Raw genomic sequence first — 24,406 nt, forward strand, 5'->3', positions numbered from 1 at the left:
AATACTTAATCTACAAAGGTGTACCTTTTTTGTGTAGAAATGAAGGTGGCGGGAAGGTTGCACATAACTTGGGGGAAATGAATGTGGCCAATAATCAGCTCCGACTTTGCCCTGACTTTGACTTAGATGTCCATTAACGATTGAAGAGCAAACAGTTATCTTTAACACAACAGTTAATTGCATGAAATTGAGTCTGCGTTGCTTTGTTGACACTGTGCTTTCCTCTGTGAGAGTCACACAGACAAAGAATAGGGATGTCATCTCAGTGATCAGTGCGGCACTGGGTGCTAACTGTAGCTACCATCTACAATCACCCAGCTATTAAGATGGTTGATTACCAAGCCATTGACATCAGGGCAGTATATCACACTGTCAAAAGATTGGCACTGTGATTACGCACTAATGGAATTGTTTGCTTGAAGAATGAAATCTTTCCCAGAGCATTACTTGTCCCTGTCTGAAGGAAAACACCCATTTGTCTCTCATAATGTAATCATTCACACTCTGTTTAAACCACGTCACAATAAAACAAATGGAATCGCTCTTCAATAAAACACACAGAGTGTAAATGAAGATTGAACGTGGATGAGGGGAAGCCCAGTGAGTTAAGCGGCCGGGCGGTGCAGCAGTGAGAGACATCCATCAGGCCTGTTAAGGAGGAGCTCTGGTGATGGTGCCAGAGAGGGCAACAGGCTCAGGGTTCCAGCTATGGGTGTGCTGGGGTTCTGCATGTTCTAAATCACTGCTGCTGCTCACCGGAACAGCCTACCAACACCTGCCATTTAATATTGCTGCTCTGTACACTTGTACATTGTAAGTGACTGCACAGCTGGAAGGAAGGTTTTATTTTCAGTAACATTTTTTTACAGCATACCCACATATTTTGCACTGAGTTTCGACAGTCAGCACTGTGCAATTACCGTACAGTAGCTGAGAACGTTGATGCGCTTGAATACAAAATGTTCTCATTCAGTGGCATTCTATTCCAAAACCGTTGTCCTGACTAAATTGTACAGGTTATTCATTGTGTCCTGTGTGTTCGTATGGAACACTGTACTGTCAGTATCTAATTAGAGCGGACTGGTTGTTGATTCGTAAGCAGGGACCGGTTGTAATGTGGAGGGCTATATCCAGGCCCCACACGGGAGGATGATGAGTGGAAGGCTTCAGTTCAGAAGGGTCCGCTTTCAACCCCTGCCTTTAATCACTCTTAACTCCCCTTGTGATGAGCAAGGAGGCTATGACCATGCTTACAGCAAAAGGCGCGCATTATTAAATGACATGCTGCAAAGAGAAAGCATTAGAGTGATTATTGGATTAAAGCTTTGACATGGAGCCTGCGTGTACCATCCCCGATGCACAATGCATGAAAACAAAGATGACACTTGACTAGTTAGTTCTCTTTATTCTTTATCCCAGGAGCAATGCAATGTGACATCTAGCAGCAAGTCTTTGTAGTCGTTATATCAATGGACCTCGATGGCTGCCGGTACAAAAGATTATCAAAAACCCATTTAAAACTAGTAACCTCAGTGCTATATTTTAGCTGCACTGAGGGCTCGAGTACAGATAGCACGTCTCAAAAAGAGAACTCCTAAGTAACTGGTTAGGTTAGTGATGGACACATCTGGACTATAAGTCGTTGGAACTTCAGTGTCTCCAGGAGTCAGTCAGTCTGTCCGTCCGTCCGTCTGTCTGGTCACTGAGCCTAGGTTACCTGGATGGAGGGGGGACCAAGTTGGGGCATGCTTTTCAGGCCAGGAGACGTGGAGCATTCTCTGATGTGTTGTGAGCAAAACTGTGTCTGTGAGAGAGAGATAAGAGAAGACTCCCAACACCTGCATCCACGCATGTGTGTAGAACACCAGCAGATAATCCTTCACATACAGTAGTACACACAAACAAAAGATACACCTCTGCTTCCTCTGTGTATTAATAGTGTGTGTTAATGCGTTACACTATAGAACTATGCAAACTACCATCTACAAACAACAAGATTCTAGCTTCAAATCATAGAGAATTACTTCAATTACATGGTTGGTCCCCCCCCCCTCTTATTATGTTCCTTGTTCCTTGGTTACGATGTGATACGGTAGTGTGAATAGTTGATAGTGTAAAGGTGTGAATGACTCACTTATGGTGACCCTGACCCTGTGAGAATACAGAGGGAGCATGTGGAACCTCAGCACAGACATCTTCAAACGAGAGGACAGGACAGGGCACAGCTGCTACTGCTGCTGCTGATGGCCAGGGAGCTCTAAGCACCACTGACCTTGGCTTAATCCTCTCATAAGAATACTCTCCTTCAAAGCACTGCAACTTCATGGAAAAACAAACTCAGCTAAAAGCTAAATCCTAACCCTTTAAGCATTTAAAAAAAAATCTTCTGAATATTCTCATGCAGTAAAATGTAAGGGCTTAGAGGTCATTTCAGATGGTAATTTTATAGTCCACTCGTGTACTTCTGAAAATGATGTTGTTGACAATATGTGATTTTTAGAGCCATTGTGTTTTGGGGCAAAGCTGAGGTGTACAAATGAATGTTGCTCTTCGATGTTGTTAATCATTGATGTAATGAAGCGTTCTGCATTGGCGCTGTTCAAAAAAAAACACAATGGGTTAGAAATGAACAAACAAAACAACAATGGGTTAGAAATGAACAAACAAAACAACAATGGGTTAGAAATGAACAAACAAAACAACAATGGGTTAGAAATGAACAAACAAAACAACAATGGGTTAGAAATGAACAAACAAAACAACAATGGGTTAGAAATGAACAAACAAAACAACAATGGGTTAGAAATGAACAATCAAAACAACAATTGGTTAGAAATGAACAAACAAAACAACAATGGGTTAGAAATGAACAAACAAAACAACAATGGGTTAGAAATGAACAAACAAAACAACAATGGGTTAGAAATGAACAAACAAAACAACAATGGGTTAGAAATGAACAAACAAAACAACAATGGGTTAGAAATGAACAAACAAAACAACAATGGGTTAGAAATGAACAAACAAAACAACAATGGGTTAGAAATGAACAATCAAAACAACAATGGGTTAGAAATGAACAAACAAAACAACAATGGGTTAGAAATGAACAAACAAAACAACAATGGGTTAGAAATGAACAAACAAAACAACAATGGGTTAGACATGAACAATCAAAACAACAATTGGTTAGAAATGAACAATCAAAACAACAATGGGTTAGAAATGAACAATCAAAACAACAATTGGTTAGAAATGAACAAACAAAACAACAATTGGTTAGAAATGAACAATCAAAACAACAATGGGTTAGAAATGAACAATCAAAACAACAATTGGTTAGAAATGAACAATCAAAACAACAATGGGTTAGAAATGAACAAACAAAACAACAGCAACATGTTTCACAGATCTTTTTTCACGTGTAAAGTTTCTCTATGCAACAATTTCACCTGCAAACCGCCCTGAATATAGTAGTAATGGAGAAACAAGTTGAGAGAAATAGAAAAGGGATTGAATGCTCGTTGAAAAAAAAAGCTACTTGTTGCAATATTCTTTAAAGCCCACAAGAAAATCTACTTAACTGCATAGAACACCTTTTAAGTATGTTTTGTGACATTTAAAGACATTAATAGCGTGTTTTTTTTTCCTTAATCGTTTTGATTGTTCATTTTATGGAGCATAGCCAGTGGTAAAACAGATTAGCATTTAGCGGTCATTTTATTGTTTCGCAGATTTACTGTAAATGTGTTCATAGACATGCGCTAGTCTTCTATTTCATTGTGACGAGGGAAGGTTGAAAGCAATAAAAATGGGCTTTAATAAATATTTCCCCACCATTTCATAACCACCAACAACCAGTCGATGTTGCTTTCTTAAGATCAATTGTAATTACAACAATGTCTGAAATTAAGGTGAAATAATTTACCTTGACAAAGAAACAGACACCATCCCAAGGAAAATGGGGAGGAATGGAGAAAAGGGGAGCATGATCAACGTCATACCGGGGGGACGACGGAACACACGAGAGCCTGTTGCTATGCCAACACAAATTGGGCAGCCCTGTATTTCAATGCACAAGACACATCCACCACGGAGAGGCTTGGCACTTCAAGAGGAAATGCTGATGTTTATCTCATTAAAAAAATATATATATATATATATCAGTGATGACAAACCTCTTGTGTCTCTGATGCTGTCTGGCTCTGCTCAGCTCTCTGGTATAAGCGCCGTCCTCCAGCCTAAGGGTATTGTGTTGACCTCATTTCTTCTTGCCCCACGAAAGGTCAATGAATGTGTATGTATATAATGGTACATGTGTACAGCTTATTCAGTGTTACGTGGTGCATGGTGTAAAGCTCTCTGGCGGTTTCTGATTAGATGATCGATAACATCTCATCCCTCAGTGAAATTGGCCAATTTCCTCCAGCAGTTCTCACAAAGAGAACCATTCTCCTTTGAAAAGTGTGGTTGTCTCTGTCAACACATGTTTTATTTACTAAGTGTTGATGGAGTGATTTAATATCTGTCCATTACTGGTGGAAATGTCCTTCACATATAAAGGTTGTGTTTTATTTAATCCAATTGGGTTCAAAGATTTTCTTTTATCCAAATGTTTTAGAAATGCAAATTGTTTTGATACAGGAAATGACAATGCATGCATGAGCTGTGTTGAGCTGGAAAAAAATATATATATTATATCGCAAAAAGTGCCAAAATGCCAGGGAGAGAAACATCGCTGAGTTACCATTTTGATCTCTAAAAGTGTTAAAATGTCATAAATGATATATTCTTCATAAGAAAAAAATACATCTCCAATGAAAGAGGTGTTGTGCAACACCATGAAGGTGTTGAGACTGAGCTCAACGAAAAGGATAACTGTCAGAGAATGAATGCAAGAAATCCCTTCAAAAATGATACCGGGTCATTTTTCGAGTTTTAATGAACAATTCACTCAATTTCCCGCTGTAGGTCATGCAGATGATGGTATAATGGTGTGATACAACATGTTATCTTTGGTCAATTAAAGCCTTGTTCAATCAGCCACATTTCTTGTCGAACACAATACAGGTCCATTGTAATTACTAAATGCCCACAGTCATGCGGCAAGCCCACAAGGCCCTTGGCTTATTTGTTTACAATTGATTTTGTGATGTCCACAGAATCGGAGTGTTCCAGTTTACTGAGCTCCTGTTTATTGAGTTGCATTGTATTTTATGAATGTGTTTTGCATATGATATGTTCTTTCCTTGCCAATGACTGCAGCACTATGACTGCAGTAAAGCTGTCACATTATGCCTCTCACACCCTGGGTTATTGATTGTTATGGCCCTCCCTGGCCCTGGGCCCTGGCCCTGCTTATGTTGTAACACTGAATCTAGTTAAGGATTACAGTCCTCACTGGCTTTACCCTATTGAAGGGACTGGTTTGTGTCCCTATTGCATGCAGTGTTCGAGGTATACATTTGCGGTATTCATTTTGATCTGTATGCAGTTTACACTGGAGAACGTTGGAGAACTTCGTATGAACGAGATGTGAATTTGGAAAAAGTGACAAAACCCCTATTCTAAACCTGAGAAAGCTGTCTGCTTAAGAGTAAGAGTGTGTGTTCCATTAGGGGGAAAAAACATCTGTGTGAGCAACTACCTTTGGGGGTTGCACCAATTGAGATGTTTTTTTTTCTTATCCCGCTCTCCCCCCTCAAACAGTGTTTGTCTTGTCTTTTATTTTTTTAATTCCCTCCTCCGTTTTAGTTTGATTTGAACTCTGACATCCGCACCTATCCCAGGATGTCTGTCACAAACTGCAGTCCAACGTTGTGACAATGCTTTTGTTTCTTCCCGGGCATTTTTATGACCTTCCTGTTTTCCCTATTCCTTTTTCTGTTCTTTCCCTCAAGGTCTGGCGCACATGAAGTCAAACCGCCAAGGTATGGGGTCTGTTGGTTTTCTTTTCTCCCTCAACCACCTGCTCAAGCCATCTCCCTGCCCTCTAATCATGTTTACTTCACTGTACTGCACTGACATTTCACTTCCTCTTCCCTATTCTATTTACTTGTACGTTCATTTCTGCTTCCTGTCATGTTGTACTATCTGTGCCCACATCACTCCAACCTTGTCCGTCAAACCTTGTCCTGACCTCTGGCCAGCAACTGGAACATCACCTTTGACCTCTTCAGCCTTTCACAAAGGTAACGCTTTTATGCCCACAGTGTTTCATCAGTTCGGTTTTCATGGGACCCTCTCCAAGAGAGAAACTGGTAATTCGTTGTCAATAGAGAATGTATGCCTCGTGCTTCAGATGTGTGATTGCAGCTTTGAGGACACTGGCTGCTTGCTATTCAATCTGTCTCGGAAATGCATTGGGAGACTGAAATCAGTGATTACAACAGAGTGCATATGGCTCCTTCTGTACACATACACTCACTCTGGTTCTCTTTCATTACAATACAATTAAATAGGATAGGATAATATGTGCAATGTTCAATATTCACACAGTTACCCCAGTAATGTAAAAGTTGATGATATTTAGTTTGTTTGGTGGTTTCGAAAAGGTAGTTGGTTAAATTCTTATTTTTGAGCAACTGCATTCTCCAGGAAAAATGATGCATGGCTGTGCTGCACACATGCATCTCATCTGCATGCCCTCAGGACGCAGATATACTTAGAGCTCAGACATGCCTGTCCAAAGGCCAGCCAGATATAAAGGAAACAGATCAAATTGAGTTTGTACTGTACAAATAAACATGATGGCTGCTTTCAGACCCTTTCATGAATTATACACTACTGTAGTTATTTTCAAGGTTTCCTGGTAACAGAAGGAGGTTTTTTTACCAAGACTACTTTAATAGCATAACAAGACTAGGGGTGGCAGGGTAGCCTAGTGGTTAGAGCATTGGACTAGTAACCGAAGGTTGCAAGTTCAAATCCCCGAGTTGACAAAGTACAAATCTGTCATTCTGCCCCTGAACAGGCAGTTCCTAGGCCGTCGTTGAAAATAAGGATTTGTTCTTAATTAACTGACTTGCCTAGTTAAATAAAGGTAATATTAAAATAAATATTAGGAACTACTGGTTAGCATTGAGAGAAAATCAGCCGTACAGTCGCAGCTAGACAGACTGACAAGCAGAAGGGCGACAGGCAAGCGAGCTGACACACCATATTGGACCACCAGAAAGTTAATTAAATCAACGTTCATGAACATATTGTATCCAAATTAAGAAACTTTGAATTATTCATGGACAAGTTGAACGCAGTATTTGTTTGCATTCTCTAGATGATGTACCTAATACGAACTGACATAGAACAAAAGCTCTTCAGATGAGCTTTATCAATTACATCTTTAGGTTTACTTCTTTTAAAAGAAACAACACAATATTTCACTGATCAACACTGCGAGATTCTGCTCGATTAAGAGGTGTGCTCGATGAAGAGGTGTGCTATCAACTGTCCATATGGGCTTTGTCAGACATAAACAGTTACTTTAATAAAGTTGTACCTGTACATGTTAATTTACTGTTTTGCTTCAGACCGGAACATATGTAACTTTGCTGATCAAAGTATTCATCCAGAGGCCAAGTCAACGGGTTGTTTTTTTTTCAGTCAAAGAATTGACAATTACAGCTCAGCGTGAGGGACTGTAACACTGTGCTCTGGCTCTAACAGCCTCGCAATACGCTACTTCCTTTCTCTGCTACTAGCCAGCCAACACAGGCATTCATTCCTATTACTGATACTTACCATCAAACCTTTTGTGTACTAGCAAAATAGAAAGTGGTTCAAGTCATGAACGAAGCAGCTTTTGTGGACATGTTTCGTTTCGTGTAGAGGTAGATATCCATACATGTCTCTGTACTCTTGACTGTGTGTTGTATCAATTCCTCTGGGTATCTACCGTATGATTCACATCATACAGTGTGTGCACAATATGACCTAAAATGAATGAATCCTTTTTTTTTTACGAGGCATGGACAGCTGAGAACTTGTGTGTGTGCTTAGTTGAAACAACCCAGCTTCACATGCTGTGGCTGTCCGTTCACTTTTGTGTACACTTTTGACCAGGGGTGAAGGTAAGGCGATATACGTTCAGGTAAGGCGTGCCGATAACAAAAAAAAGTGGGGGTAACGCCGTGCTGGTCAAAAACGTTAGCCTGTCACAATTAATAGGCGGCAATTTCACCATTATTCAACATTACTGCATGTCAGTGGCATTAAAAATGAGCAAGTGGACTGGAATCCGGTTGGTGTACCCTGCAAAGGGTGTGCTTTGTGGAGACGAGTGACCGAGACCGAGGCGAGCGTGGACAGCGGTGTCATTTCAGGTTACAAGTGGAGGCCTAATGACAATCGCAGAATGGCATTACAATACATGTAGGTGTTTTGTAACTGATGTCTCTTTCCATTGGTCCAATTGAGGGTGTTGGGGTTTGGATGCTGGAATGATTTAGTGGGTGAACGAATGTAGTAGCCACAAGGAGCACCTTTTGTTAAGTGATTATTTGACAATCAGATGAAAACGTCACGACTGGTTGTGTTTAATAGCCCATTGTAAAAGGCATAGGCGGCGTGTCCATAAGGCTGAGGGAAGCTAAACTTTCCCTAAAGTAAATTGAATTAAATCGCCAAAAATGTATGTAGCCTAATTAGCTTACTCCTGTCTATAGATAAATAAACCTAAATCATTCAAAAATCGGCCACTAGAGTACACCAGAAACCTTGATTTGGCCACAGGATCACTAACTTATTTTAAACAAAACAAAGAATGAATTGTTGTAAATCGCGTTGCCTGCAGTCGGAAGAGCCTGCAATTTTGGCAGCGAGCGCAGCAAATACCAAATAGGTGATTGTTGAATTGCGACTGTCAATGAAAAGCAGAGAGACACAGCCAGGTATATCGCAATATTTGAAAATACAAATTGCGGAAAAACTGCTTGGAAAGAAAATGGCTATTGCTGTAAAGAGATGACAAGGAAAATACTTTAATCTGTCTTTAAGTTATCAAAATTCTTAGGCTACTGTCCGCTCAATAAAGCTATCTTATTGGCACCAGCGGAGAACATTGTGCATATTCAACTGGGTCACTGCCACTTTTGTTTGTTTTTGGACAATACTGTCCTCCGCCAGGTTAGACGGACGTCATATTGTGTTTGTGTCTCCACTTTTCGTAGGCCGATTATATGGATCAGACAACATCGTTTTTATTGATCTGTTTGTCAGTGACAGCAGAGTATGCTACCCTGTCATTTTGTAGTATTAACACAATTGTGTAGGCGCACTTGGGTGTCCCATACCAGGTAAACGTTAAATGCTGTTGACCTACCATTACTTTGGGATCCTGGCACAATGACTCGTCTGCTAACCGTGAGGTCATTTTTCTAATAGTGAAAGAGCAGTGTGGGTTTTCTGCTACTGGTGCACAAACAGGATGAAGTCATTGTACTAAAATCATCTTTAACCTTGTTTATTTCCATTAGCCATGGTTTCTTGAGACTCCATAGAGTATATAGAAAGTATTCAAAATGCAGACATTGCCATGGCTGTTTTGAGTGGATGGAGTAGGCGTTGAAGGATAACCACATTTGACAGTTTTTTTCCCCCTTCTCTCTATGCAGCCGAATCATTGCAATCTGGTAAGATGGCATGCCTTTTATTTGACAGTTAATAGCAGTGACATGTTTCAATTATGTTGAATGTATTCTGACAATGCCTGCCCCATTTCTGCAGTGAGAATTGCATAAACATTTGGGTAATTAGGAAAACATGGCATACTCTGACTGTCTTACAATGGATCTGCACTTTAAATCCTTGTCATACAAGGGCATGTTTGCTTATTTATGAGCCCAGTAGAACATTTCAGTATGTCTGAACATCCCCTCTCAGTGAAGGCTACACTATGCACACCTTGGAAAGAGACAGATATTTGCGAAAAAGCCTATCGTCTCTTCCATCGGACCATAGCAAATGGTTGGTAGTGGAGACAGAGATGTACCTCTAAATATGTCTTACGTTTGCCAGACCATTTCTTGTGAGTGGGTACAATAGTTCAGAAAAGGCATTGACACACGTGTATGTGTCTGATAATGAGAGGACAGGACAGGAAATGAGGCGTGGGTGGCAAAATCACAGAAACATTGCTGGAGGCAAGAGGCTATGCTTTAAAAACATTTTTTTTTATCATCATCTGTTTTTTATTACATCAACAACTACACTGACCTGCGCTAGTCATTACACGCCAGGCATTTCCTGATGCCATGGCTTTTCACTCGACATGGCTTTCATCTGTGAGTCGTGCTGCTGCCGGATACCAAATGAGGTGTAGCAAAGATGGGGAAAGTTTCCAACCTCAACTCGAATTAGCAACGGTCATCAGAATTGTTAAAAGTTTATATATATTTTTTTACAATTCTAATAAATGCAGTAGTTGGACAATGGATGAAGATATTTCAAACGTGTTATTTTATTTCAATACCTCAGTTATTGACTGAATAATGGCACATAACAGAGTTCAAGGATTTTTGTGGAAAATAGGTATTCAATTTAGTGTCAAATTTCACTCATACAATATATACATGTTCTAATGGTGTCAGGTATTTTTTTGTTCAAATTATATTGGCTGGATTTGCATAAACACACTGGGTGTATTTGCATATATGAACACATTAACATAACAGGGTGGAACAGGGCTGAAACCACACAACTTGCTCTGTGTAGGAGGCCTACCTGCACTCACCTGCGCTGTCTAGGCTGCCTCATTAATTACTGTTGTTGGCACGTTCTGTTGCATAATTCAACAAGTGTGTCATTAGCAGGATACCCTCGGATTAAAAATCAACAAGTTTAGCTCCAGATTACACCTGTCTATACATACTTTACATTGTTTGCCTGATAAAACACTATAATCCGAGTGTTCATTTTGGGAAGTTGCTTTCATTTCAGCTAATCTAATTCGTAAACCACTTAACCGTATTAAATGTAATACTTCTCCAATTCCACAAAAAAAAATGTACACCCATCAAAATAAAGTTATTTTGCGTCTCTTTCTTGTGGTGTAAGTGTCGAGACGATGAGTTAAATCCCTGATGAAGATGTAGTATTTTTGGACATGCAATGGAAAGACAACATATTCCATTGAGTCCGTTTGTGTTTGACCGGTTCATTACAAACATTTCCGCTCGTCGTAACATTAACAGGAAAAAAGCAAGAGAATGAAAAGTTGCAGGATTTAAAATGAAGCAAGATTTACAGTGCTTTCAGAACGTATTCATACCCCTTGACTTACTCCACATATTAAGCATTAATTTAAAAATGAATTAAATTGAGTACAAAGTAATCTCACTTATCTACATTTAGTACCCCATAATGACCAATTGAACGTAATATGCAACAATTTCAATGGTTTTACTGAGTTATAGTTCATATAAGGAAATCAGTCAATTTAAAAAATATGAATTAGGCTCTAATCTATGGATTTCACATGACTGGGCAGGGGCGCATCCATGGGTGGGCCTGGGAGGGCTGTCCGGGTGGCTGGTCTCAGACAATCCCGTCAGTGAAGATGTGGAGGTCCTGGTCTGGCGTGGTAACACCTGGTCTGTGGTAGTGAGGCCAGTTGGACGTACTGCCAAATTCCCCAAAACGACATTGGAGGTTGCTTATGGTAGAGAAATGAACATTCAGTTGTCGGGTAACAGCTCTGACGGACATTCCTGCAGTCAGCATGCCAATTGCACACTCCCTCAACTTGAGACATCTGTGGCACTGTGTTGTTTGAAAAAGCTGCACATTTTAGTGCCCCCCCCCCCTTGTGCTGTTTAATCAGCTTCTTGATATGCCACACCTGTCAGGTGGATGGATTATCTTGGCAAAGGAGAAATTCTCACTGACGGGGATGTCAACAAATGGACTCGGGAGAGGCAAAGTTCATGAACCGTGCGTCCTTCGAAACACGACCCCGCCAAGCCGCACTGCTTCTTGACACACTGCTTGCTTAACCCGGAAGCCAGCCACACCAATGTGTCGGAGGAAACACCATACAACTGGCGACCTTGTCAGCATGCATGCGCCCGGCCCGCCACAGGAGTCGCTCGAGCACGATGGGACAAGGACATCCCGGCCAGCCAAACCCTCCCCGAGCCTGGATGGCGCTGGGCCAATTGTGTGCCGCTTCATGGGTCTCCCGGTCACGGCTGGGATCGAACCCGGGTCTGTAGTCACCGCTGCGCCACTCAGGGAGGCCCCATTGTAAAAATACCTTTGACAGCAATTACAGCTGTGAGTCTTTCTGGGTAAGTCTCTAAGAGCTTTCCACATCTGCATTGTTCAACATTTGCCCATTATTATTTTTTAAATTCTTCAAGCTCTGTGAAATTGGTTGTTGATCATTAATAGACAACAACAATTTTTCGATCCCTGCCATAGACTTTCAAGTAGAATTAAGTCCAAACTGTAACTCGGTCACTACGGAACATTCACTGTCTTCTTGGTAAGCAACTACAGTGTAGATTTGGCCTTATGTTTTAGGTTTACCTCTAGGATTTTGCCAGTGCTTACCTCCATTCCGTTTCTTTTTTATCCTGAGAAACTCCCCTGCCCAACAATTACAATCATACCCATAACATGATGCAGCCACCACTATGCTTGAAAATATTGAGTGTGGTACTCAGTAATGTGATATATTGGATTTGCCCCAAACACAACACTTCGTATTCAGGGCAAAAAATTAATTGATTTTGCCATATATTTTTGCAGTATTACATTAGTGCCTTTAGGATGCATGTTTTGAAAAAAAAAATTCTGTAAAGGCTTACGTCTTCTCACTCTGTCAGTTAGGTTAGTATTGTGGCGTAACTACAATGTTGTTGATCCATCCTCAGCTTTCTATATCAAAGCCATTAAACTCTTAACTGTTTTAAAGTCACAATTGGCCTCATGGTGAAATCCCTGAGCGGTTTCACTCCTCTCCGGTAACTGCGTTAAATTAGAAAAATGTCAAAAAACATAGTTCTACTTTGATATTATGGGGTATTGTGTGTAGGCCAGTGACACAACATCTATATTTAATCAACTTTAAATTCAGGCTGTAACACAACAAAATGTGGAAACTGTCGAGGGGTTTGAATACTTTCTGAAGGCACTGTAAGGGACAAACACCGAAAAGAAAGATCCTCAGGTGGGCGGGGCAGGTGGGCGTTGCTACTCAAATGCATGACAGTTTACTGCATAGATACACCCTGTGGAGCTGTATTCCCTTTAGGGAATCCCCTTCCTACGAGGTTGGCTAAAGTTGCCATTGATAATGGGTACAGTATTATCTACTCTGTCTGGGATCTGACCCAAGAACCATGTTAACCGACCGGCAGTAACATTTCTGATGTTGCCAGGGAGATGCACTGTACCTGTAGGTGGTTTCTCCAGTGAGATCAAAGCAGGTCATGTGATGTCTGTGTGTCTGTCTGTCTCTAGCGAGTATCCACCGGACCCAGCCAGGGGATTTCACTCATACTTTCTTTTGTTGCAGATAGCTCGTGACTTTATGTAGCTCGGCTAATTTTTTTCCAGGCAGATTATAATAGAAGCACCTCAAAGTCATGTTTAAATGGTTGCCACTTAACTTTATCCTTCTTTTCAATTACCATTTAAAGAGATTAGAATAAGTCTTGGATATATGTTGTAGGTGTATAGGTGGTAAACGTGTCAGTTATCATTATGAGTTATGGTAGCGAGTCTCCGGGCCACAGTATAGTAGCAGATAAGCTGCATACAGATTCCATTTTCTGGGCCTTTTAGAGCGTTGGTCACGTGGTGGTCCCCCACAGCTAGCAGTTTAGGCATGGTAGCATCCCCATTTGTATATTCTGACACCTTAATGCACCCATTAAGAAACTGACAGTTAAAACTGCTTAATCCCTGTGGATTGATGAGGAATCTGAAAAACTGTATGGTTGAGTGGGACCAGGCAAATGGAATGGCAAATAAGTCTGGCTGCACAGCCAATTGGCAAACATACTGTAAATTGAAACATCATGGGACTAAACTTAACAAAAAATATGAAACTGTGCTACGAAGCAAAGATAAATGATATAAAAGATAATAGTAACATTTTTGGAGTACCTTAAATTACAGTTTGGGCAAAAAGGCAAACTCAGCTCCATCCTTCATTGAATCAGAATCATCACAAAACCCTCTGATATTTCCAACTACTTTAATTACTTTTCTACTGGCAAGATTATAAAAAGTTAGACATGACATGCCAACAACAAACTCTGAACCTTCTTATCCATGCTTAACAGACCAAATAATACAATAATTCTGTAAAGTGAGGAAGAGGTGAAAAAAATGATTGCTTTCTATCAATAATGGCAAACCACCTGGTACTGACAACTTGGATGCAAAATTACTGAGGATGGTAGTGGACGATATTGCCACTCCTATTTGTCACCTCTTAAATTTAAGCCTGCAGGAAAATGTGTGCCCTCAAGCCTGGAGGGCTTGAACCGAAAGTCATTTCACTACACAAGAATAGCAAATAACCCAATGTGGGTTCAAAAAGCATACCAATCAGCCTGCTACCAACCGTTTAGTAAACTTTTGAAAATTGTGTTTGTGTTTGACTGGTTGAAATGCTATTTCGCAGTAAACAAACTAATAACAGACTTTTAGCAAGCTTATAGGGAAGGAGACTCAACATGTTTGGCACTGACACAAATGACTAATGATTGGCTGAAAGAAACTGATAATAAGAAGATTGTGAGAGCTTGTTTAGTTAGACTTCAGTCAAGCTTTTGTCATTACCGATCATAATCTGCTGTTCAAAAAAACGTATGTGTTATGACTGCCATATCTTAGATAGAGATCTACCTATCTAACAGAACACAGGGTTTTCTTAAATGCAAGCCTCGCTAATGTAAACCAGGTAGAGTGTGGTATACCTCAAGGCAACTGTCTTGGTACTTTACTGTTGTCTATTTTACCACCACTAGCCTTGAGTAAAGCCTGTGTGTTTATATACGCTGATGAATAAACATTATAAACTTCAGCTACCACAGCAAGTAATCACTGCAACCTGTAACACTAAAACCGCCTGGCCTTTCAGCTTATAAGTACCCACTAGAGAATATAGAGAACTTTGCCGGGCACCCCCTTTAGCATACACATCAGATGCATATCAACTCTCATGGTGCTCAAAGCACCAAGTCTTGATAAATAGTGCATAAACAATTGTAAAGCATGAATTGCATGAATAAATGTTCATGGCAATATATGCATGTAACAATATAACAATAGTTATTTTTTTAGATAGTCAATGATATGTTTTGTATAATTCTACAAAGTCCTAGTGAAAAATGTTGGCCTAAAAGCAATTTGACACTTCCAGCCAATGAGGCATCAATATTCAAATAGTCTAATAAATACATTTCATTTATGCTATCGGAGGCCTACTGCAATCCGAAACATGTTTTCGTTTCACTTACAATACATTTGATTAGTAATAGAGTTATAGTAAATAAAACAGTCCCGTAACAGCTTCTTTTTACAAAAGTCAAACGGAAAAGAAAATGATATCGTCCCGCAAGGCGTCACATTATTTGCTATCAACATGAACGCCAACGCTGATAAATAGGCATAACACAAACTTATCATTACACTGTTGTCTTTCTAAATGAAATCAACCTCTTATCATTCATTATCGTTCATTCAGTTCGACCTAATTTGAATTCAATTGTGAAGTAACGTGCACAATTATTGCCCATTCATCCATTTGTCATTCAGTGGGGTGAGAGAAACTCATTAGAGCCTGACTGGGTACCAACGTTCTACAGCACATTCTCTTGGCGGGTTAAGTTAGGAATAGGTGTGAAAAAAACAGCTAGAAAAGGCTCTAAATACATTTCTGTTTGTCATTTTAAAAAATTGGACAAATGTGCAATGTAAAATGCAAAACATTTAGGAAAAGTGAGGTAAGGAGCAGGGCGTAGCTTTTTTTTAGGTGGTGTTTTTACAAAATCAAACGGCAGTAGCCGTTATGCCTATGGCGATTCCATTGTTAACAAAGAGCTGCAGTCAGTTTTAGAATGGGTGGCTAGTAATAAGCTATTCCTATATCAAAAACTAAAAGCATTGTATTTGGGAATAATCACTCGCTAAACCCTAAACCTCATCAAAATCTTGCAATGAATAATGTGGCAATTTATTAAGTTGAGGAGAGCAAACTGCTTGGGTGTTACCCAAGATTGTAAACTGACATGGTCAAAACATATTGATACAACGGTAGCTAAGATGGGGAGAGGTCTGTCCCTGAAAAAGCGCTGGTCCGATGTCTTGACATCACAATCAACCAAACAAGTCCTACAGGTTCTACAGGTTTTGTACATGTTTGGACCCAAGGAAGAGTAGCTGCTGCCTTGGCAGCAACTGATGGGAATCCTAATGAAATACTATTGTAATCTGAAACTGATACATCCTGCCTTGTAGCTCTGAGGTGTATACTGTAGATCCTGTATGTCAGCGCTGCAGGACTTTTACTAGTATGGACAGACAAAAAGGTGTTGCTGCCAATTTCCTTTGGCATTCTGACAATACAAATAGTGATGGAGTAAGTCTGTTTGGTGCAACAGGGCGAGGGCAGGGATTTGAGTTCGAGAAAGAGTGTAAGGGAGGTCGGCTGGAGGCTTTGGTTTCTGAGCCTTTAACTTTTAACTCGACAATAAAACGTTGTGCTGCTTTTAGGAAAACTGTGATGTACAGTATTGGTTGTACACAGGCCTGCTTTACCTGGTGAATTTCATACTTGTTGCCTAGATGGGTTTCATATAGCCAGGACATACCTGATGTATATCAACATTGTCCCACTCCATTTATTCTAGGCACTCAAAATACTTTACATTTAAAATCAGTTGAAACCTTGATTGATTTAGGCATCTGGTGCCCAATTATTTCCAGCAATTATTCTCAATATTTGCTCATGTTATGTGTCATTAGCCTGCTGTGTGTGTGTGTGTGTGTGTGGCCTTGAATAATAAAAAGATAACTTTTAATTGAATGTAGACCTGTGGGTATGATTAAGGGGACTAGTGATTAATCATATCAGTAAGCCAGAGATAACTGAACTGCTGCTGCTGCTGTACATACTACTTGTCTGAATGGGGGATGGGAGTGGTATGGAAGTGGTATCAATTAAATCTACCTCCTCTACCCCCAATATGGTTGGAGTCAGTGGTATGAGAGAGGCTCTGTATTGACTATGGGGGAACCCCCCCCCATCTATTACCCCCAGGGATGTTTATTGGTTAAACGAGGCATTATTTCTTTAGAATCTAGTTAGATTTTGGTCTGTGAGGTAATTACTACAGCATATGATTTCCCTACTCCCTATGCGTATGCATTAAAAGCTTTAACAAACAACCACATTCAGGCCCCCCAAAAAATCGGATATGGTTTGGATTATCATAATTCATTCATTTGATGTGTGGCGTCATTACAGGGCGGTTCAGTTTAGACGAGATCATCAACTGATATTAAAATACATAATTTACCTAACCAAATGAATCCGTAGTCATTTTGTTTTTCACTCTTGACAGTGAATCTACTGCTAATCTGTAGCTAAGTAAATAAAACCACGCTGTACCATACACACACTAACATACACACAACCAAGTTAATAACTCAGACCTCAGACCACCATTCATAATCCCACGTTGTCTGAATGGCTTTTCAATCCGTTTGAGGGAGCACATGGGGTCCTTCACATGGCCTTGGCATTAGAGAGAAGAAGAAAGGCGAGAGGAGAAGAGAAAAAAAAAGAGAGCTCAGGTTTTGAAGAGTGATAGCTTACTTTACAGGCAGGTTTTCATTATTATCCTGCGCACTCAGCAGTCACAGGCGCGTGAACACACACACACAGGCACACACACACATTATTTCTCGAACTCATTATTTTTCACTTGCGAGTTTAGGTATGCAACTGCCTCCTTAATTGGTGAGATCTCTTCTCTGATTGTGAAACGGCCCTGCTTAAGTTCGACACAACTGCAGTCGTGCAATCTGATGCGTAAGCAATACTGTACATTTCCCTTTTTGTCTTTTAAAATGAATTTTTACCATGTCTCTGGGTTTGTTTTCTTCGTTAAATATCACCCCCCCCCATCCTATTAAAGCTTCTAGAAGAGCTAAGTCAAACCCCGAGAGAGCTTGCAAAGACTTCTCCGACTCCACCATTTCATCTCCTGCAGCATATTTCTTGTAACGCCATGTACAAAAGGATAAGCGGCGAACATGTTGGTGCGATCCCACTGCTATATGTGTTTGTGTGGGCTGAAAGCGATCATTTGACCTATGAGTGCATTTGTGTAGGGTACTTTTTTTTTTTCCAGGCTCTGCTCAACTCCGTCATTGTTGAAGTGTGTATCCCCCAAGTGGTGAAAGTCAGTCGGAACAGATGGTTGGGATGGAATCTAATATCAGCACAATGAGACGTCCTCACAGCGGGGCTCAGGAGACCCTGAGGTTCACTCCCATGTGGATGTAATAAATTAGGTAGGCGTGCCTCCAGTAGATGCATAGATAGGAAGCGAGATACAGTGTGCGTTCTTTTGACGAATCATTTTTCATGTTGTTTACTGCAAAGTTAGAACTTAGAAGCAAAATATAGTACTGTTGACAAATGTACTTTTAGAGCTAAGGAAGATATAGAAGTCCTTGCGATTGACTCTCTTTCTCACCGTTGTCATTGTTTCAATATGGAAGGTCATACTGGAGTTTGAGGTCAAAACATGAATGCCTTCCATTTAATGGTGCACGTCATCACGGGATGAGAAGGTAGAATGGAACTCTGAATGAGGAAAGCACAGTTGTTCCCTTGAGACTGACAGTCAATGGAACTCAATGGAACTCTCCTGTAGCTCTTTTCCCATTATAGGGTGTGAATTGGACGTATGACCTCTATCCTGCAACTACCCCTTTCCACCAGGTGTAAGTGACAGTCTTTATTACATTTGACATTTTTGTCATTTAACAGACACGCCTATCCAGAGAAACTTACAGTTCGTGCCTTCATCTTAAGATGGCTAGACAACCACATATACTTTTTTTCCCCCCCGCAATAGAGTAGCTATCAGCAAAGTTAGACATACATTAGAGGTGTGGTTCCCAAACGTACTATTGTCCCGTTCCCCTTCAAACATTCATCCTCCAGTTGCATACCCCCTCCAGCACTAGGATCAGCGCACTCTCAAATGTTTTTTTTTTTTGCCATCTTCGTAAGCCTGCCACACACACTATACAATACATTTATTAAACACAAGAATGAGTGTGTGTTCTTGTCACCACCCGGCTCTTGGGAAGTGACAAAGAGGTCTTATAGAACTAGGACACAAAAAAATAATATATTAATAATACATTTTTGCGCTTTATTTAACCGTCTTACATATAAAACCTTATTTGTTAATCAAACATTGTGAATAACTCACCAAAGGTTAATGAGAAGGGTGTGCTTGAAAGGATGCACAATGTTGGGTTGTATTGGAGAGAGTCTGTCTTAAATTAATTTCCACACACAGTCTGTGCCTGTATTTGGTTTCCATGCTAGTGAAGGCCGAGAATCCACTCTCACATAGGAGAATCCACTCTCACATAGGTACGTGGTTGCAAAGGGCATCAGTGTCTTACCAGCATGATTTGCCAAGGCAGGATACTCTTGAGTGCAGCCCAATCCAGAAATCTGGCAGTGGCTTTTGAATAAATTCAATTTTCACAGAACCGCATGTTGCATTTTCGATGAGGCTCTCTTGTTCAGATATTGGTAAGTGGACTGGAGGCAGGGCATGAAAGGGATAATGAATCCGGTTGTTTGTGTCATCCGCTTTTGGAAAGGACCTACGTAATTGCGCACCAAACTCACTCAAGTGTTTCGCTATATCACATTTGACACACAGAAAATCATACGATGATGGAAAGACCTGTGTGTTGTCCTTGTTAATGCAGACAGAGAAGAGCTCCAACTTCTTCATCATAGCCTCAATTTTGTCCCGCACATTGAATATAGTTGCAGAGAATCCCTGTAATCCTACAATCAGATCATTCAGGTGAGAAAAAACATCACCCAGATAGGCCAGTTGTGTGAGAAACTCGTCATCATGCAAGCGGTCAGACAAGTGAAAATTATGGTCAAAGATAACTTTAAGCTCATCTCTCAATTCAAAAATATGTGTCAAAACTTTGCCCCTTGATAAGCAGCGCTTATCTGTATGTTGTAAAAGCGTTACCTGGTCGCTTCCCATATCATTGCATAGTGCAGTCAGTGAAGAACAAATTCTTATTTGCAATGACGGCCTACTTGTAATGCCCCCACGGCCATACCTTCCCCCCAACCCGGACAACGCTGTGCAAATTGTGCGCCACCCTATGGGACTCCCGATCACGGCCAGTTGTGATACAGCCCAGGATCAAACCCGGGTCTGTAGTGATGCCTTGAGCACTGCGATGCAGAGCATTAGGCCGCTGCCCTACTCGAGATGCAAAAATTCTAGCAAAATGCATAGGGTATAGAATTTAAAAGGTATTGTCGGATATTATTCATCCTAATCAGACTGTTTTTTTTACATGGACGATACATTGGAGACAGTATAAGTACTGGAAACAATAGAACACTATGAAACATCTGGGAATCCAGGCCTAGTATTCATAGCTGACTTTGAAAAGGCTTTTGATATATATATATATCTTATACAATGGGTTGAAGTTATGTGTAGGTGTAAAATAGTAAATAATGGCTTTTTCTAAGAAAGTATTTAACTGTCAAGAGGGGTAAAACAAACTTGTCCACGATCGGCATATCTATTTATTATGGCCATCGAAATGCTATTTAAATCAGATCCAACAATAAGATCAAAGAGCTAGAAATCCAGGGCTTACAAACAAAAGTGTCATTGTACCCTGACGATTCATGTTTTCTTTTAAATCCACAATTTGGATCCTTCCACAACCTCATAGAGGATCTACAGTAAACTCAGTTTTTCACAATCCCTGACATTTAATCTTCGTAAAAAATCCCTGTTTAAGGTCAGTTAGGATCACTTTATTTTAAGAATGTGAAATGTCAGAATAATAGTAGAGATTTATTTCAGGTTTTATTTCTTTCATCACATTCCCAGTGGGTCATAAGTTTAAATACACTCAATTAATATTTGGTAGCATTGCCTTTCAATTGTTTAACTTGGGTAAAACATTTTTGGTAGCATTCCACAAGCTTCCCACAATTAGTTGGGTGGATCTTGGTCCATTCCTCCTGACAGAGCTGGTGTAACTGAGTCAGGTTTGTAGGCCTCCTTGCTCCCACATGCTTTTTCAGTTCTGCTCACACATTTTCGATATAAATGAGGTCAGGGCTTTGTGATGGCCACTCCAATACCTTGACTTTGTTGTCCTTAAGCCATTTTGCCACAACTTTGGAAGTATGCTTGTGGTCATTGTCCATTTGGAAGACCCATTTGCGATCAAGTTTTAACTTCCTGACTGATATCTTGAGATGTTGCTTTAATATATCCACATAATTTTCCTGCCTCATGATGCCATCTATTTTGTGATGTACACCAGCCCCTCCAGCACCAAAGCACCCCCACAACATGATGCTGCCACCCCTCGTGCTTCACGGTTGGGATGGTGTTCTTTGGCTTGCAAGCATCCCCCATTTTCCTCCAAACATAACAATGGTCATTATGGCCAAACAGTTCTATTTTTGTTACATCAGACCAGAGGACATTTCTGCAAACTGTAGTCTGGCATTTTTATGGCGGTTTTGGAGCAGTGGCTTCTTCCTTGCTGAGTGGCCGTTCAGGTTATGTCAATATAGAACTCATTTTACTGTGGCTGAAGATTACTTGTGTACCTGTTTTCTCCAGTATCTTCACCTTTGCTTTTGTTCTGGGATTGATTTGCACTTTTCGCACCAAAGTACGTTAATCTCTAGTAGACTGAACGTATCTCCTTCCTGAGCGGTAGGGCAGCTGCGTGGTCCCATGGTGTTTATACTTGCGTACAATTGTTTGTACAGATTAACGTGGTAACTTCAGGTGTTTGGAAATTGCTCCGAAGGATGAACCAGACTTGTGGTCTACAATTTTTTTTCTGAGGTCTTGGCTGATTTATTTTGATTTTCCCATGATGTCAAGCAAAGAGTCACTGAGTTTGAAGGTAGGCCTTGAAATACATCCACAGGTACACCTCCAACCTCCAATTTTGTCAATTAGCCTATCAGAAGCTTCTAAAGCCATGACATTTTCTGGAATTTTCCAAGCTGTTTAAAGGCACAGTCAACTTAGTATATGTGAACTTCTGACCCACTGGAATTGTGATACAGTGAATTATAAGTGAAATAATATGTCTGTAAACAATTGTTGGAAAAATTACTCATGTCATGAACAAAGTAGATGTCCTAACTGACTTGCCAAAACTATAGTTTGTTAACAAGAAATTTGTGGAGTGGTTGAAAAACGAGTTTTATTGACTTCAACCTAAGTGTATGTAAACTTACGACTTCAACTGTATATACATTTTTTACCTCTCTGTATTACAGTATATTACGCATTGTATCACCAAAAACTACAACTTTTACATTACTGTGTAGTTTACCAATAAAATGTTCTGACTGTGAAGTAGACACACATGTACTCTGTATTCATTTCCCGCAATAAATAATTTCACAATAAATGTTTATTGAAATTTAGCAAAAATACATCAAATCTTACTATAATAGAAAGGAAAATACCTGTCTATTTGTGGAAAAATCACCCTGATTTAACTTTTTAGTCATGTCCCAGTTTATCTATTTGCTTATGGCCTTGCCTAAACCTAGCGACTTATTTAAATTATATGAGCAAAAAATGTTCCATTTAATTTGGAGCAACATTAAACTGGCCTATTAATATAATGAATATGAAATTATTAAATATTAATGCATTAGAGGCTTCAGGCTTCAGCACTAAAGGCTTCAGTCATACAAAAGTTATACTTAAATCCAAACGGATTCTCGAGCAGATGAGTAAAATGTCCCTCTCCATATTCAATAATTTTTCCCTTTATTCAGATTGCAACCTCTCACTTTCGGTTATATGAAAATGAAATAATCCCCAAAATATTGCTATTTTTTAAAACAAGCCATAGAAAGTTGGTTGAAATTTCCCAAACCATCTCAGTTTGGTTGAGGTTAGGTGATTGTGGAGGCCAGGTTATCTGATGCAACAGTCCATCACTCTCCTTCTTGGTAAAATAGCCCTTACACAGCCTGGAGGTGTGTTGGGTCATTGCCCTATTGAAAAACAAATGATAGTCCCACTAAGCCCAAACCTGATGGGATGGCGTATCGCTGCAGAATGCTGTGGTAGCCATGCTGGTTAAATAAATCACAGACTGTGTCACCAGGAAAGCACCCCCATACCATAACACCTCCTCCTCCATGCTTCACAGTGGGAACTACACATATGGAGATCATCCGTTCACCCACACCACATCTCATAAAGACACAGCGGTTGGAACCAAAAATCTCCAATTATAGAAGCATTATAGAAAGTGGCTTTAGCAGTGAATACAGAGGGAGTGAAAGGATGATAGGTCCTCCGGAAGTTTAGTTTTCCTCCAATTTTGCTCATCTACCTTTAGCCCCTCCGCTACATAGCAGGAGGGGAGGGACAAGCCGGCCTGGGAGGAAAGGAGACAGTGGGAGTCATAGGATGCGGAAAGGGAGGTGAAGGAGACAGAAGGGCAAAGGTTTTTAGCAGAAGCGAGAGATGATAGGATAGAAGAGGAGAGAGTAGCGGGAGAAAGAGAGCAGAAAAGGAACAAAGTAGTGATCAGAGACCTGGAGGGGGTTTGCAGTGAGATTTGTAGGCAAACAGCCTTTAGTAAATATGAGGTCAAGCGCATTGCCTGCCTTGTGAGTGGGAGAGGACTGTGAAAGGGTGAGGTCAAGCGTATTGCCTACCTTGTGAGTGGGAGAGGACTGTGAACGGGTGAGGTCAAGAGTATTCCCTGCCTTGTGAGTGGGAGAGGACTGTGAAAGGGTGAGATCTAGCGTATTGCCTGCCTTGTGAGTGGGAGAGGACTGTGAAAGTGTGAGGTCAAGCGCATTGCCTCCCTTGTGAGTGGGAGAGGACTGTGAAAGTGTGAGGTCAAGCGCATTGCCTGCCTTGTGAGTGGGAGGGGACTGTGAAAGTGTGAGGTCAAGCGCATTGCCTGCCTTGTGAGTGGGAGAGGACTGTGAAAGGGTGAGGTCAAGCGTATTGCCTGCCTTGTGAGTGGGAGAGGACTGTGAAAGTGTGAGGTCAAGCGCATTGCCTGCCTTGAGAGTGGGAGAGGACTGTGAAAGGGTGAGATCTAGCGTATTGCCTGCCTTGTGAGTGGGAGGGGACTGTGAAAG

The 24,406-nt window shown here is 40.6% G+C and overlaps 1 protein-coding gene across 1 annotated transcript in view; it reads left to right on the forward strand.

The window, feature by feature from the left end:
• LOC118390496 (neurexin-2-like) overlaps positions 1–24,406 on the forward strand; it is a 355,637-nt gene that overhangs the window by 141,025 nt on the left and 190,206 nt on the right. Inside the window, 2 exon segments of the mRNA XM_052457396.1 lie at positions 5,901–5,930; positions 9,612–9,629. Of these exon segments, the coding sequence (XP_052313356.1) occupies positions 5,901–5,930; positions 9,612–9,629 (48 nt within the window).

Source organism: Oncorhynchus keta, chromosome 11, assembly GCF_023373465.1.
Source record: "Oncorhynchus keta strain PuntledgeMale-10-30-2019 chromosome 11, Oket_V2, whole genome shotgun sequence".
NCBI classification, from domain to species: domain Eukaryota; kingdom Metazoa; phylum Chordata; class Actinopteri; order Salmoniformes; family Salmonidae; genus Oncorhynchus; species Oncorhynchus keta.